The following is a 17,655-nucleotide window of genomic DNA, read 5'->3' as shown; positions in this document are numbered from 1 at the left end:
TGGGCACTGCCTCTGTTAAAAGTATATAACCTTTGAATGTTTAGTTTATTTAACAAAAATGAATATTTAATACCAAAAGACAATGAAAAGCTGACTTTAGTCATGGTAGGAGGGGGAGGGGGGCATATACAACTGCTTTAAATTCAATAGCCTTGTGTGTCACCTATTGAAATGTGCGAACAAGGCAATGATGTATTATATAATAAAATCATAATTTCTATGAGACATAAAATAGGGTATTCAAATTACCCTCGAGTTGTTTAAAAAAAAAATAGATACGATCATTCTTTTATTCCATTAGATTTCTTATGAAAATGACAATACCTCTCACAAAAAAAAAAATAGGTCACTTATTTATTTTCAGATTTCCCAAAATGTCTACAGAAGCAGTAAAAGCACACAAGATACATGGTTTACTAATCATACTTTTAATACACATAAAAGATTTCCACATTGTACAGTACAGACATACTTCAATATCTTCAACATAAATAGGATAAAAGTAAACAATATCCAAACTCGATGGATCTTTGACCGTGCGCTGTCAAAAATGATGCCTCCGCCATAGAACGAGTTTAAAAACCCAAACAGAAGCTGAGCAATTTTTCGAAATTCAAGTTTGATTGTAATCCATTAATGATCACGAGAACGGGACGTACAGACGGACAACCTGCAGAGCATAATGCCACTGGCTACTTCGTTGCGGAGGCATAACAAATTAAGCTCATATGGTTTGCATAAAAGTGATCATTTCTAGGTGCAATTTACATTGTTCTGTAATTCTGACCAACAAAACAATTAATGGATGCAGTACATCAGTAACAAAACATGACACACAGAAAAGAGAATAAACAACTGGCACAAATGAAAATCAACAAACTTTTCAACTGACACCACAACATTTGATAAATCATATATTGATCAAATATGTCATATTATTGGTTCATAAAATCTAAGTTTTAGTTTTCATGATTTGGCATACTAAATATCACGAATCATAAATTATCTTTGGATAAAATACTCTGGTGTTTAAAAAAATAGGCACAAAATATCTCAACTAAACATCTATTGTTATAACCATTTGGAAGATAGGTACTATTCTACCATTAAAATCAAATTATGTAAAATCAGTCACAGTTGTTTGTGAAGCATAGGGCGACATGTCTTTTAACATAGCTTGCATTTAACACAATGTTTTACTTAACATTTGGAAATATACCTATTCAAATATAGCACAGATAAAAATTGTTTATTAGTAACTTGAAAGCAGACTAGGGGGCTATTCTTACTTCATAAATATCATCCAGTTGATTATGTATAAATGCAAAATTTCAGACAGGATATCTAATGGCATCTTATGACTCACGTTTTAAAAACTAGCATACAAAGAGAAAAAGAGAGGGTTCATCTGTTTAATCCATCTGGCTTATATTGCTGAAAAGTTTTCTGATCCATCCATGTTACCAAAGATTAAAACAAAATCTTGGAGCCCAAACAAAAAACCGGGTACTCCACGGAATCTGCATAATAATATTCCTTCTACCCATACTAGGAATGGACGTTGCTCCTACCCATTAATTCCTTACTAATCAGATTATTCCAATATTTCCTTATGACTTGTGATGGAAAATAAAAGGAATGTTTTAAGTAACCAAACACTATCAAAACCTAGTCATCACAATTCTAGTCATGCAGATAGCCCTCTAACTATTTTTATTAAGACTATTGTAATCTCAGGGCTGTCAACTTTGGGAAACTGCTTGGAAGGAGATATTTTTTTTGGGGGAGGGAGAACATTTTTGCAACGACTCAGCCAGCCGCTGAATAAGCGGAGGAGGGGGGGGGGGGGTGGGGGGTAAGAGCACTTTTTTAAATTTTTTGGCAAGGTTTTTTCATAAACCGGGAGATTCTACATCGTTGGCGGGAGAGCGGGAGGAAGGCGTGGTGGCAGGAGTCTCCCGCTACAAGCTTTTGGGGCGGTGGGAGAATGAGCGTGGTGGCATGAGACTCCCTCCAAATGCGGGAGGGTTGACAGCTCTGTAATCTGTTCTTGTGACTTGCAGTGGAAGGCGAACATTAGAATGTCTCTTGCAGCAGGCAGTCTTTAAAAATCTATTTCACACAAGCCTACAGTGTAGGGTTCCTAGATTTATCTTACATTTAGTACCAATCATTGAAATTTAGTCCTCCGTGTGGTCTTCTTAGCTCAGACTATGCTCATCCGTTCGAGTGAGTGAGTTGTGAGCAAAGGTGAAAGAAACATTCCCTGTAGCCCAGACCCAGTCAAGCCAGTGAAGCCTGCGTTGTGTGTTAACGTGCCCCTCCCCTTGTTCATAGACGCAGGTTATGTCAAGTGGAAAACACTCCGTCCCTTGGATAGGACGTTAAATGGAGGCCCCATGTAGAGAAGAGTCACTACCTTTGCACGTTAAGAACCCACTGCACTATTCGTATAAGAGTAGGGGGAAACCCCGGTGTAGTGGTCCACCTGCACACACCCCCAGTATAATACGATAATACTCTGTAAAGAGGTCTGTACTCAAACGGAAGAAGAAGAATGACATGATCCTAATAAGGAAATGCTTCATGTTTTATGAAAAGAATCTTGCTAGATCTAGAACTTATCAGACTGTTCTAATCTGTTCATGAGACTTGTGATAGAGAACAAAAAACACATTCCTCATGACCCAGGCCCCTGTCATTATCTGGTCCTCATAATCTAGACTAAATGTTTCTTTAAACATTCTCGGCCCAGACCTTTACACTGTCTTGTACAGTTCTCAGATTGTCCTAATCTATTTATGTGACTTGTGATGGCAAACGAAAGACATATTCTGGGAGGCCCAGACCCTTTCAGGATCTGGTCCTCACAAATCTAGACTAAACGTTTCTTTAAACATTCTAGCCCTAGACCTTCACACTGTCATGTACAGTTCTCAGACTGTCCTAAGACACATTCTTGGTAGCCCAGACCCCTTTCATTATCTGGTCCTCATAAATCTAGACTAAATGTTTCTTTAAAAAATCTAGCCCCAGACCTTTACACTGTCTTGTACAGTTCTCAGACTGTCCTAATCTGTTCATGTGACTTGTGATGGAAGACGAAAGACACATTCTTGGTGTCCCAGACCCCTTTCAGGACCTGGTCCTCGATGCCACGTTTGTCTGCACAGTGGTTCCACTGGGATAGGTCACTGTTGCAATCTGAGTCATTGGGAGGAAGCCGAACTTGGATGTTGTTTATACATCTATTGCACTTGAACCTGGAAGGTCAAACACAGCAATAACAAGACATTAACGACTCAATTCAATATAAAAAGAATATTGGTCAAGCAACAAAATTGAGATACACTTGGCATATAAGCATTTCTTGTTTCTGTTAAAAAGAAAAGAAAAGAAGGGCCGAATTCTTATGGGCCAGAAAAGCAGCTTTGGAAAATATGCAAATGTGGAAGCCCTGAGCATGAAGTAGAAGTATGTCATCAAAAGCTTACTTTGAAAGGCTTAGAAATCAGAAAAATGTCTCTGATGATTAGTTTCTTACATTCATAATGACCTAAACCCTGTCAATCAATGTCAGTAAATGTACAAGGATCATCTGTAGTTTGCCAACCAGCCCTCATATATTTGTTTATAGTATTCATTTGTGAATCATGAAACAAGATTATTATCCACACAGGGCATAGATTTCCAGATGTTAATTATGAAATTTCATGTGCTTATTTGTGTACAATCTTCTGTCTATTTGCCAGGTCTCACAATTTGTCTTCACTCCTAGGTCAATCTTCTCAATAACCCAGTCTCTTATAAAGCGACCTGAGGTCAGAGTTCAGTCTGATCCTCCCCCGTCTCCACAAGCATATCTGAAGTCTTACTTGTCATGGGTGTCACTGAGTGTGCCCTCCTTGAACCGAAAGAGATCCTTGAGTTCATCCACGGAGAAATGCCTCTCCACATCCTCCTCATTGTCCACTACGCAACTAGAGAGGGCCTTCTTGTGAGCCTGTCGCTGGAAGATCTTCTCTTCAATCGTTCCCGTCTAGAGGTTGGTTGGAAGTTTGAGACACATACAAAAGGAGATATTAGAATAGACCCAAAAGTTAATTACAGATGTTGTAATTGTGTTGAATAGGATCAAACTATTACCAGTAAGGAAGGCCATTATGATGCTAGATTTTTTGGTTGCATATCTTTAGTCTGCAATAATAGTCTCAGATCCACAGTTTTCAAAACCATGAATTCATACATGTGTCTTTGTCAACCAGAGCATGCCATTTACACTAACAAATATATATTTGCCTATTTTTCTGATTAACCTGAATACCATGCACAACCAGCTATGCTTTTTATCCATAAAATCCCTGAATTACAATACACTTTGATTTTTAATTTACAATAAAATTCAATCAGCATGAAAACTACATCTTTCATTTATTAAATATCATTTCATTTATCTCTTGGAAAGATGCAAGAAGAGTGTTGTTCTAGCAAACTATCTATGGCGGAGTTAAAGGGACGTATCGAGTTGGTAGGCGTCTTGCGGGATGGATAGACGACATCACAAATTAGGAAGGTGGAAGGAGAGTAGCAAGAGTGAATGCGCGAGAGAGAAGTCAACGGCCCAGAGGGGCTATGGTATAACATAGTAGCTAACTCTTGTTCGGAGATGAGTTCCATTGTGGCTAACATTGCCATGGAGCTAACCCTTTACAGAGAAGCCCCTTGCATGCATCTACTGAGTGAGCTATATCTACAAGATTTGACCACCAATAATTCACTGACCGCTAGAAGCCTGTAGATGAAGCACCGTTTCTTCTGCCCGTCTCGCCACACCCTGGCCATGGCCTGGTCATCGTTGGCCGGATTCCAGTCAGGATCAAACATGACCAGACGATTGGCTCCGATCAGATTCAGACCACACCCACCGGCCTTGCTACTCAACATGAAGATGAACTCAGGACTCTGTGGTGACAGAGAGAAAGATAAAGAGAGAGAGAGAGAGAGAGAGAGACAGAGGGAAGAGAGAGAGAGAGAGAGAGAGAGAGAGAGAGAGAGAGAGAAAGAGGGGAGAAAGAGACAGACAGAGAGACAGAGAAAGGGAGAAATAATAATTAGAAATTTGTACAATGCACTGAAGCCTTTGGTGGTAAAGTGGAAAAGCTCAGGAGATGGGAAAAATAACTGAAATTCTTTTACAACTGAACTGGCTATCGTTCACTAAAAAAACATGCTCCATGGTTGCAAAAAAAGCTGCATTGTTTGTTTTGCTTTTTGAGCCTGTTATATGTTGATGGCGGTCAATACACAACTAAGAGGAGACGGAGTCGTGTGGGTATGTTTAGTCAGCCATTTATTCTGGTGAAGAGGTATCATTTCAATATCGATAATTGACATATCATAACAGAGCCCCTCTCAATGACAAAAGTAGTTTGGGCCTTAAAGCGACTTGGTAACATTGTTCGAATGAGAGAAAATGTTTTTAAGGTAGTGACTTCAATGCTAGATGTATAATTTTAAAAATCTGAAAGTTTGAGTGAAAACAGACCATTATTAATGATAAAAATTTGGGGAAACTGATCTGATCAATTCCTTAATTCTCCCAACTATATTATTACAATTGGATTACATTTTAGGTGAATGAAAAATGTCACAAAGCAATGAATTGGCTCTATATACCATTCCAGACATTTAAGTGTTGAAAGATTTTTAAAAGCCTGTCTTATATCTTATTTTCATGCAAAAATAATTGGGAAAATTCAAAAATGGTTGGGAGAATTTACTGTAAGAGGGTTGCACAGTGACGCCTTCAAAGAGAACCATAAATGTCTTTGTGGTTTGAGAATTTTTTTTTTTTTTTGCATGTTAGAGGGTAAGTACAGTAGAAGGAATATAATAAGTAGCATTTCATACAAAAATTACACAATTTTTCATCAACCTTTAACAATGTTACTAAGTCACTTTAAAACCGGTAGTGTGCAAAGCTTGTTTATACAATTTTTCCATTTCATTTATAACAAGGCAATCACCAGATGGTCCGAATTTAACATCCTTCCCTTTATCAAAATTCTATGAACAGAATTGATTTGCATCTGAGTAGAGAATACTGCTTTCTTACATTTGGATTGTTGAAGCTGTCCACCACTTTGGCTCTCTTTTTGATGGACATAGATCCATCTAGACGGACAAACAGATATCTAAAAACAACATAACAGAGGGAAAAACAGCAATGGCGTGAGAATTAGAATACTGATACAACATTTCAACCGGTGTGATATAATGTACCAGTTCGTAGATACAATCTGAGCATGCGCGGATTAATCGGCGCTGGCGCAGATAAAGGTCACTTGAACAAAATTGTAAAACCCACTGAGACTAATACTTGATACATGCTCACGAAAGTTATGTAATCATTATTCATGCATGCACCTGTGATGCATTCTATTGAACACAGGTGGAAGTAATCTTTTCAAGAGGGCAAACAAAGAATCACTTCCATGACTTTAGCTGTGATTATTCCAAAAGGCACAAAGTTGGATTTATCTATGTTTAAAAGATATGTGGATATTTGGGGTCATATTAAACCCATGTGCTAACTACGAACTGGTCTATTACTATGACATGATGACCCTTAATAATTTGAAACATAGTGGGAGCCTTTTTCCAGTAGAAGTGAGGAGGCGCAATAGCTCAGTGGTAGAATAGTGGTCTTGTAACCAAGAGGTAGCCAAGTATATGCTTGTGCCCTTTGGTAAGGCATTAATCCCCATTACCAAGTCCCTCGGAGAGGACTTAAAGCTGTCAGTCTCCTGGTTGCTTAATTACAAGCATATAATGTTTTCTTAGTAGTCAGGTAAAACAATCATCAAACATCAAGTACAAAAACAACGCTGAAGAAAGATAATAATACTTGGATTGCTAATTCTCCGTAGAACCCTAACAGCAAAACACAACATATCAATAACCATTAATAAATATTTAACAATTGATATGAAAGGAAGAGTACAGGGGGGCGTTTCACAGAACTTGTCATCAGTGACAAATGACAATTTTTGTTAAGCTACTGAAATCCTTGCTTCTGATTGGTTATCAACAGATTTGTCACTGAATTTTGATTATCCCCGCTACATCAGTCTGTGTTTGGACTTACCCTCTCAACCTACAGAGCTGCTCAAAGACATCTAGGGTTTGAGTGTAGTTAGATACCAAGACCACCTTGTCTGATGAGGATGTCTTGGTGATGGCAAGGATGTAGTCCAGCACCTGCATCTTCCCTGGAAGGTCCAATCATAATATCATTTTTAGATGGAGAGGAGGGGTTAGGGAAGGGAAATAATGACTATATTTAGATGGAAATCATTGTAATCTGCTCATAACTTCCATAAGTTTATGGTAGGATATGTAATGTTACAATTTGAATTAATTTTGCCCTGTCGTAATTGGAGTAATTTTTTTCTCTCCCCCCCCCCCCCCATAATTTATTAATTGAATAATATGTACATAAGAAACTCTAAAAAAAAAAAAAATTTAATATAAAACTTTAAAAAAAAAACATAATTAACATTTTTTTCCAGAGGTGTTACTTTTCAACATTTGCCCTCCATAATATTTCCTTTAAATAAATGTTGAACATGTTTGTAAAATTACATTTTCATTTTTGCGTATATAAAACATAAAAAACTTGTTAATTCCATCTAATAAAAACACCTTACCGGAAAGCTCTGGTCTGAGTTGTTTGTTGTTGTAGCCAGGAGGAAAGTTCTGAAGCATATCATGGAAGCCATCTTTGGAAGAAACACACTTGTCATACACAAGAGCAGGATCTGTAGAAAGAAAAACAAATAAATTTCAAATGGCCTTTTCATGAATCATGGTTCTCTTGTTAACATCTGCAATTCCCTGCACTCTGGCCTCAACCAGTCACCATTAATTTCATTGCTTTCAAATCCTTTTCCTAAATAATGCAACTCTTTTAAAAATTCAAACTGGTATCACGTTTTCATATAATTGTCATCATTGATCATCATTTACAAAAGAAATTCCCAGGTTTGCCAAGAATATCATATGCTTCTTATGATTTCTAACTGTGGTGACAGCATAGAAGATTATAGTTATACTAGTTTTACAGAGGATATTAAGAACAAAGATGGCATTAAAAATTTTCAGTTTGTCATATAGAATGATTGAGAATCTTCATATGATGGTATTCTTCATTTCTATTGAACAAGTGTTTAAATTTATGTGAATTGATAAGGTTTATTGATTAAAAATGAAAAAAAGAACAAAAGAAGGAAATGTGGATGATAGTAAAATAAGATTTTACAATTCTTGTTTATAAAATCACTCACGATTGCAGAGTTTCTTGAGGTGGGTGATAGCAGAGAGCGTAGAGACTTTGCCCTGAGTCTTCATCCGGCATTCTTTCATCATGGCCTTCACATACTGCTGATAAATACAGGACTGCATGGAGGTAAGTCTACAGCATACCACCTGCTCCACTGCAGAGATTGAAACATTATTAAAACCCACTTGAGATTCAGGGCTAAACACAAGACCATATCATTGTTATAACTTCCGGAGCCTATGACCTACAAGCATTGCTTTCTCTTTAGGCTCCATCATATTTCTTCCTTTATTTAACTTAGTCTTATGTATTATTCTTTTCATTTGTATAAATGCATCCCCCCAAAAAAATGATTACAAAAATGTAACATGCCAAATGTAATGATGTATTTAATATACAACATGTGAAATATGAAAATAAACTGAAACTGAAACTGAACTGAGTATTCAATTACCTGTGACAGAAATATAAGTATTTTACTCAGTTTTCAGCTAAGGTAGAATACTTTAATAGCCAACTTTGGTATTCAGTTGAAGCCTTTTGCTAAGTATTTCCCTAATATAGGCTTAAGCCAATTATTTTGGTGACCTTGATTGGCAGGATATGGATTTCACACGCATACTGCGCACAATTATGTTAGTATGCATTTAATGCGACAAGTATATTTTCTAAACAGCAATCTTTACATTATGGGAGACCAAACTTTAGCTGGATTAGCTGAGCACAATTATATTAACGCGCAATTAAAATCACAAAATGCGGCTTTCGGGTGTTTTTTGGGGTCCAATTGATCTTAATACTTACGACAGCAACTGGTCTGACCACTTACAAAAGCAATATTATGTAGGACCATTGGAATGGTTTTAATGTTCAGTGTAGTCCTATAACTCCCCATTATGTTTAGTGTTTAATAGCATCCACTGGACATATAAGATGTAGGACCATAGAGGATAAACAGTACTTCATGGAAATGGCCCCCTTAGCACTAATCTGTGAGGACCAACAAACTAAACAATTGTCTTAAAAGTTAAAAATTGTTTCTATACTAACAATGACCATAAAGAAACCATTAGAAGCATCAGTATTTATTCATCAATGTGTACTAAAGTGCTCAATTTTATTATCAGATGCTTTATAAATAGTGCAATGGTTTATGCTTCGTATACAATGGTTTTTACCTTTCACAGGCAGATATTTAGCTAGCAGAGAAGCTGAAAGAAAAGCAAACAAAAGATGATATTTATAGAGATTGTTACATGCTTGTATGATGTCCACACATTAAACCTTTCAAAATTTGTGTGAGATTAAAACCATAAAACACTTCATTTTTTAAAATAAAGAATATGATAAAATGCATATCGAATTACAGAAAAATCAATTCTCTACCAACATCAATTAAGATTAGGTATTGAACTTTCATGCTTGGATGGGCACATTCATTTAACCGTGATCGGCAACCGTTTGCAAGAAAAATGGATCCATAGATATACACAAGTATGGAGGTTAAATATATGTATGAAAGTTTAATCCATACAAAATGAAGGCATATGTGGCTATTCAAAAGAAAAGAGCTACAAAATCGAAAATTCAATTGAAAAGAAATAAATAAGACAATTAAGTTCATAAAAAAGCTCAGACCGAATTGGTAATAAACATTATACAACCAATTTCAAACTTCTTTAATTTTGAAAATTCAATTGAAGAAAAAGATGCATAAGACAATTTTGTTTAATAAACAAGCTCTGACCAAATCGGTAATAGACATTTATACAATTAAATTCAAAATGAAGGCATATGTGGCTATTCAAAAGAAAAGAGTTACAGAACAATTTTGAAAATTCAATTGACGAAGACAATGTTGTTTAATAAACAAGCTCTGACTGCATTGGTAATAAACATTACACAATGAAATTTACAAACTTGTTTAATGGGTTTTAAATTTGAATCCAATACATACCTGTCCTTCTGATAATGCACTTGTTCACTAATATGGCAAGCTAAGAAAGAGTGGAGAAGAGCAGGATAAAAAATGTTATAAAAGAAATTATGGTACAGGGTGAAAACTACAGGGCTTATGAGACGAGGGAGAAAGAGATCAAGAGGAAAGAGAGAAGACAGGACAAATAGAGGTAGAAATGAAGAACCCAAAACAAACAAACCAAGAGGGGAGGGGGGGGGGGGGGCAGTGGTAAGGAAGGTGACCCTGGACCCAGTTTCATAAAACTTGTTATCAATAGCAAGTTCCAAGAACTGTTACAAGCTACTGAAATCTTAGCATTTGATTGGCTGATAGCAAATTTGTCATAGAATTTTAGCATTTGTTATCGATGACAAGTTTTATGAAACAGGGCCCTGACTACTCTGTATCTCTACACATACCATAAAAGGCCACCATAGACGGTTGTCATAGATCTTAAACCAAGAGACTATTAGTATTGTACCTATATCATATTTCAGGCAAAACAGAGACTTTTTTTACAGTTTTAAAATATGATAAAATAATAAAGCAGATATTTCCCCTCTATACTGCCTACTTTCCTACACCTATCTGAACAACCCTCAAGGATCTAGATCCTTCTCAGTGAAAAAAATACACAGGGGCTCAGGGCGAAAAAGCCCCCGAAAATCAGAAAAGAGCCCCTGTAAATTTGCATAGAGTTCAATGCAAAACAAATTTTAGAGTTTAATTTCATGCAGGCAAGCTTGAAAAGTAGCCCCCCAAAAAATAATTATTTTTTTTTTCCCTGAGCCATCTCACCTGCTGCAGTTTCTCCTGTCCCCTCTGCTTCTCCTTGTCTGATGCACAAGAATCCCTTCCTCGTAGGATGGGGCTCTCAAAGTTCTTCTTAAACTCCTGGGCGGTGCCTAGATATGGAAAGAGGTGACACGTAATAAAACAAACATAATTCTACTCGTGACAGGGCTAGGGGCACACAGTTCTAAAGAAGTACAGGCTTGTACATGTATATATGAAGAAAAAAAGAAAAAGAAATTAAGTAATTCAAATTTTAGCACAATCTGCATAAACTGATGCACAGGAATCCCTCCCTATATGAATATCAAAGTCTCAAACACCTCAGTGCAATATCTATCCTACGTCTTTCCAGATAACTTGAAAGTTACTAGAATCATACCAGTTTAAAAAAATTGACAACCTGAAATAATGTCCAACTACCCTCCTATTTCTGTCTTGCTCATCTTTTATCAAAATGTCTTAATAGCTATTTACTTAAAGAAAATGTATTTTTTTCAAAAACTATTACAGAATATTATGACTATAAACAGAATTCAAGCTTGAATACCCCCTCTTGAAGAGTCTTTGGGTGATGCAAATGTCAGATAAGGACTTAACCATATGGGGAAAAGACAGAGCGTTACATAAAAAAGGTTGTTGGTCATAAAACTAAAGGCTAATCCTGGTGTCAAATTCCCCATGAGAGCTCCCTTCTTTGTGTCTTTCAAAACTCCTGCACCGATCTGAAGCAGACCCTTACCTAGAATGCCTTGGTTGACATAGTGAACGAGACTGAAGTACTCTAGAAGATCATTTTGGATGGGTGTCCCTGACAGCAGTACCCGCCTCTTCCCTGGAAGACCATTCAGAGCCTGGTAGGTCTGGTTCTCACAGTTCTTCAAGCGATGACCCTGCAAAGTTCATCAATCAAATCAAAATGGTAGAGTTTGACCCTTGAGAAAAGAAATTCAATAATGAAAAGCTGAAAATATTGTATTTCTTGGGAGGCCATTCAGAGCTTGGTAGGTCTGGTTCTCACAGTTCTTCAATCGATGACCCTGCATAATTCATCAATCAAATCAAACGGTGGAGTTTGACCCTTGAGAAAAGAAGTTCAATAATTAAAAGCTGTAAGGGTGTATTTCAGAGATATATTCCATGGAATTCATCTCCAGTAAAATCAAAGATTTGAGGGTATTTTTCTCAAACTTAAATCAAAGTTACGAGAATATCTCAGCATATAGCATCTCTCTTCCAATAAGCTCATGTGTGTGTGTATCTATAGGTATCTCACAAAAATAAAGAGTTTCTCACACAATTTTGCATTACAAAATTTCTTTTGGCAACATTTTCAAGTTTTTATATCCTCAGAAGGTTTCTATGGTGAGCAAACTTTTTCACTTAAGGTGACCATGTGGTGTTACCAAGAGCTTTAAATTATGAAGTCTTTTATAATTGAACTCGATGACTACTGAATACTCTAATGCCTTCATACAGGGACAACCTGGTTTCTGTAGGCAATGGTTTAAAATTACACAATATTTGTGCAATATCATCCCACGCAGTTCAGTCACGATATCTGCCAAAGGTGAATACTTGTTTCTATAAGCAAAATTCTCCTACCTCATCACAAATAACCAGTCCCACCTCCCCCTTGTGTAGGACCTCAGCATGTAACCTGAACGTCTCGTAGGAGATGATCAGAATGGGGGTGGGTGTCCGTCGACCCTGCTGCCTCATGAAGGAATCTACAAGAAATGGTCAGGTAAGGTAGGGCTAAAGCTTATACTGTGAAGCTACAGGATTCATGGCTGTTAACTGTACATGGACCACGTTTACTTACTACCTGATATAAACAATAGAGACATTTCTTTGAAATGGGGCATGTTCATGTTAGCTTCAGGATATTTATTCTGTTAAAAATCATTGCAATGCATGAATATTTAACAAAGAGAGAACTTTGAGGTCTGCAGTGCAGCATGTCTCTGTTTCTGTTGCGTCGGTATACTCAGGATTAACTTTACTACACCAACGTTTTGATTAGTATATAGCCGAGTATGTGCTATATGGCAGGAGAGGTGTTTCACATTTGGAGTTTATGCTTGTTAATCATAAGGTGGACAAATCGTGTTTTTTACAAAACATATAAGGTCATACATTAATGGATTTGTCTAAAAGTACATGATTAAGTTTGGTATTCATAACATATCTAAAAGGGATAGATTCGATAGAAGGGGAGTGTACTTTGTGTTTGCCCTCATGGTGACCATATGGTAGAACTACTCCCCAGGGACTAAAGAGGGTGCACACTCTGCATGAATAAATCCGCTGACCGGGATAAATAATATCTGTAAAGCGCTTATGGATGGTTTTCCAGTATAAATATTTAAATATATATATAAATCCAGACCTAGCTACTAGGTTAATAACCATTACAATGCACTTTTCAGTTGGCATTTCATACACATTACAATAAATATGATGATGATAGATAACTTACCCAAGTTCCTATCAATCTCTTTCTTAGTACCAGAGTCGATGGCCAAGGGGTTAACCTTCCCTCCGAGCCACTTACGGATCTCATTGTACCAATTCTTGTTGGGGGAAAAAGCAAATAAAAAAATGTTTATTTCTCATACTCAACATGCACATTATTAATTCATTAGTGAACGTTTCATTAAGCATTAATTTCATAGGAAGACTAGCAGGATGAATTCGCTTATAAATTAAAACTGGATGAGCCTTGACTGTAAGAGTTCAAACAATAATCATAATGATAACTATTTGGAGTAGCAAAATCCATTATACTCTGAATTAAAAGCCACAGGCCTACTTGAAAACGAGCTTTAAAAGAAATAGGGGTATGGAAATCTTAATGCTGATCTTATGGGTACCAATCGCCCAAATATATTTTCTTCTGTATATTAGTACTTCCGTCTTCCGGCTGGTAATACTATATTTTAAAATATGAGCTTGATGTATATTTGTGAAAAGAGATTTTTGCAAGTTTAAATACTCTCAATTAACATAAAAGCGACTTGTGTTCTGTGTGCAGTTTTATGTTGTTCTTTATTTTCTTCATGCTCCTTTATCCATTACCACATAGAATGCAAGGTGAACTTTTTTGGGGTTGATTTCAATTTTATGCATTCTAGATGTACACTAATTATTTCTTAGGTGATTGGTACACTTTCAGTAGTTCTTCTCCAGATATATTTAGAACATTACTATAACTAGCCCTTCAAAAACAACTTCCACTATCAGAAATAAATGCAAATTCAAAACTGGTGAAAATCCCCTTACAATATAAGAACATGATTAAAAAAACAATAATAATAAATAAATAAATACAAAGATAGAAAAAGTTGTTGTGCAAGATAATACCAACTCAAGTCTGCAATGACAAAACAATCTTTTCAAAATGACCAAATCTTTATACATTATTTTGTTTAAAGGGTGAAATCATATTTCAAAGCTGTTTATCATAATTTTCATTTGCAAAACATTCAAGATGAAATTCCCTACCCTTTTTACACATTATCAAAGCTTACCTTTGCATTTTTTCAGCTAAATAATACTTTTAAAAATCTTACTCAGCCACATACCAAATACCAAATAATGAACAAATATTTGTTCATTTTGAAAAGGTCTAAAATAACATTTGATGTTGTTTTTGTGATTCTTACCTTAACCAGACTAGAAGGTGCTACAACTATTACTTTGTCTATTTCAGGTTTACCTAATGGTGAATGACAAATGCAGGAATATATTACAAAGTGTGGATATAATTAGAGTGAAAACTGAAGATAACTGTATTTGAGAGTTCGTTTTGTTATGATTCTCACACCAACTTACTAAATAACGTTCATACTACTACATATTTCTTTGTATTTTGGTCTATTATTAATCAAAAGTTATGACACTGTTATAAATTACAATGTCTTTATGCTTGCAATTTTATTGACAAATCACCCCCTCATAGTCATGAAAACTCAAAACATTAGGATATATGTTATTACAGGGTGTATGTTGTTTTATATGAGATTTTTAGCTATACCGGTATGCACTGCAGTATAGTTTCCCCCATAAATTTTAAGCAAATGTGAAATCTGAGTCAACTATTACTACAGAAATTATCAGGAGTAACACTTTCTGATTTGACATTTAATTAAAGTCTGTGATACTTCAATGAAAAAACAATTTGAATACCTTTTCATGCAAATGTGAACTACACATTTTAAGATAATAAGATGTTTTTCATCAAGAGTTATGCAAATATTCAAACAGTAAATGAATAATGTGAGAGGGAATTCTTACAATCTGGACTCTGCCGTAATAAGGTCCACATCAGCGTCACACACTGCAATGTTTTCCCCAAGCCCTGCAAACAAGATACCGGTATAAAGACTTTTTTTTATGTTGCAATTCCAAACTATAGCCTATTCAGGTATCAACAGACAGCTGGTCACACAAGCAGTCCCTTAAGTAAGTCCCAAATGGGCCAATCTGAGTTGCAGCTCAGATGCAGCTCAGCAAAAACTAAACATTTTTTACATGTGTAATATAAGTCATGAATATAACTCTGCTGGTAGAGATTGAAGTCTTCTGAAGGAAAAATGAATTATTAAGTACAGTTTGAAATTTAACTTTTTAATTATTTTATTTTTTCAATGTGAATTCGTTCTAATAATCAGAAGGGATGTCTGAAGCATCAGTACTTCAGTTCAGGGCGAATAATGAATAGTGTTCTATTTGGGAGATCTCACATTCATTTAAACATTTTCATTGGTGCTTACGAAGAAGCAGGGTTTATAAAATTGTTATCTCACCATTTCATCAGCCATGATGCATCCAAAACTGCCCTCTATTCTTCTTCCAGTAACACAGTCCCATAGAAACTTGACACCCTTTACGTGTGGGTGAAAGAGAAGACAGTATCATTGAATTATGTTTAACCCTTTCGCGACAATCAATTCACATTTTGTGGTTTGGCTTAATAACTTTAACTCAGAGCCTTAAAGAAACACCACATCCACGAGTAGGAAGCTAAAAAGTTTCTGCACACACAGCAGCAACTTTTGTTTCATGACTATACTGTATTTGATGCTAGGAATTTAAAAAAAGGAAAATAAGCTTTACAATCCTCAAAGGTAATACAAGGTTTTGGGAAATTATGAAAATTGGGTGGATAGGGATTCTTTACAATTTTGATATATATGGATGCCCCTGTGGATGTATTATAAACGCTAGCAAATTTAGCCCCTAAAATACTTCTGCTTTCGAGAAAAATTGAATATAAATATTTACCGGTACTCCCGGTAAATTTTGATAAATTTCAAATAGCGCCTACGGACGTACAATGGTAGCTGCTACCATGAAAACCTCAGAATATGTAGTTGTGATGTATAATTTCCAAACGGGAATAGCTAATCGGTCGATTTTAGTCAAGAAACATCGTTTTATAGCTTAATTAATATCTTGACCTTGAGAGGGAGCTATAAAACATAAAGAGTTTATTATTTACAATTTCATAACATTAGACTAGAATTCAACGATCACTGCATATTGTAGGGTCGCATATGCTTCCAATATGTTCATTTGAACCAAATTCATGACCCCATACCAAAACTTTGTATTACCTTTAAATTTACAAGGTTCATAGCCATTGTGTTTCTATCAAAATTGGTAATTTGTTCAACTTTTCAACAGCGTTCTTGCTCATCTATATTGTTTTCAGAGATATCACATATTAATTGAACAATGTAGCAATAAAAGAAAACTATGTGATCAAATTAGCCCTAAATATAAATCCTGTCCTGAAAGGGTTAAAGTGTAAGCATGAGTAATAACAGAGGTACAAAAATGTTGGTGAACTTAATATACTAGTGACGGTTTCATAAAGCACTGCCTTGCAGAAAGACAGGGATAGGCAGGAGGCAAGGGATAGCAATACAGGGAGGGGTGGCAATTGGAAACCTTGGAAAAAAAAATGTATAAGAAAAGAAAACTATTAAAGTAAATGAAATGAATGCTAAGAATCATACCTCTCGCTGATGGGGTCGTAACACCTTACTCAGTATGGGATCCACTACGACTGAAACATATAGACAAATTGTAAAGATTTTGTATTACTTTTAGGTACTGCATATATATCATAGGGGTTCTCAAACTTTTTTCTTCACAGTTCAGGGCCATTAAAGCATTTTGATTGATCTTAAGGTAACTATTTAACGTAAGTCTATGGCTCAGCATGTTTTGATCAAACTTAAGATCAATCATAACTCTTTATAATGCGCGGTCCAGATGTGATTTCCAAGAAAGCTATAAGGTCTGAAACAATGGGCAAATCTTGTATTTTTGTTTCTTTTTGTATGTTTTTTACATTGTAAGTGCTATGGAGTATGGTAATTCATAGCAAAGTATAAATGATAATTATTATAATACACTACTATTGCCTTTTTTTTTGAGGCCGCCATCCTTGTCAAGCTTTGCTTATGATTGCGGTCTCCTGCACTTTTCCAACAGAATAGTTAGGATAATACTTTAAATTTATAATAATATGTTATGAAAATATTGAGTT

General features: G+C 35.8%; 1 protein-coding gene across 1 annotated transcript; it reads right to left on the bottom strand.

The window, feature by feature from the left end:
- Nucleotides 1-2,552: 2,552 nt before the first annotated feature.
- On the bottom strand, nucleotides 2,553-17,161 carry LOC585124 (DNA repair and recombination protein RAD54-like). The gene is made up of 17 exons (XM_030995694.1): nucleotides 17,120-17,161; nucleotides 15,905-15,982; nucleotides 15,393-15,456; nucleotides 14,762-14,814; nucleotides 13,576-13,669; nucleotides 12,699-12,823; nucleotides 11,836-11,986; nucleotides 11,100-11,206; nucleotides 10,299-10,338; nucleotides 9,520-9,552; nucleotides 8,346-8,495; nucleotides 7,710-7,820; nucleotides 7,148-7,271; nucleotides 6,116-6,194; nucleotides 4,783-4,962; nucleotides 3,876-4,039; nucleotides 2,553-3,263 (listed from the first exon to the last, which is right to left on the bottom strand). Exons 2-17 carry the CDS (start codon nucleotides 15,917-15,919, stop codon nucleotides 3,062-3,064), a joined length of 1,692 nt encoding a protein of 563 aa, XP_030851554.1. The 5' UTR covers nucleotides 15,920-15,982; nucleotides 17,120-17,161; the 3' UTR covers nucleotides 2,553-3,061.
- Between the last annotated feature and the right edge of the window lie 494 nt (nucleotides 17,162-17,655).

This window comes from Strongylocentrotus purpuratus, unplaced genomic scaffold (assembly GCF_000002235.5).
Source record: "Strongylocentrotus purpuratus isolate Spur 01 unplaced genomic scaffold, Spur_5.0 spur5_scaffold_3, whole genome shotgun sequence".
NCBI lineage: Eukaryota > Metazoa > Echinodermata > Echinoidea > Camarodonta > Strongylocentrotidae > Strongylocentrotus > Strongylocentrotus purpuratus.
The sequence above is the reverse complement of the archived record's forward strand: the minus strand, read 5'-3'. Positions and strand labels throughout refer to the sequence as shown.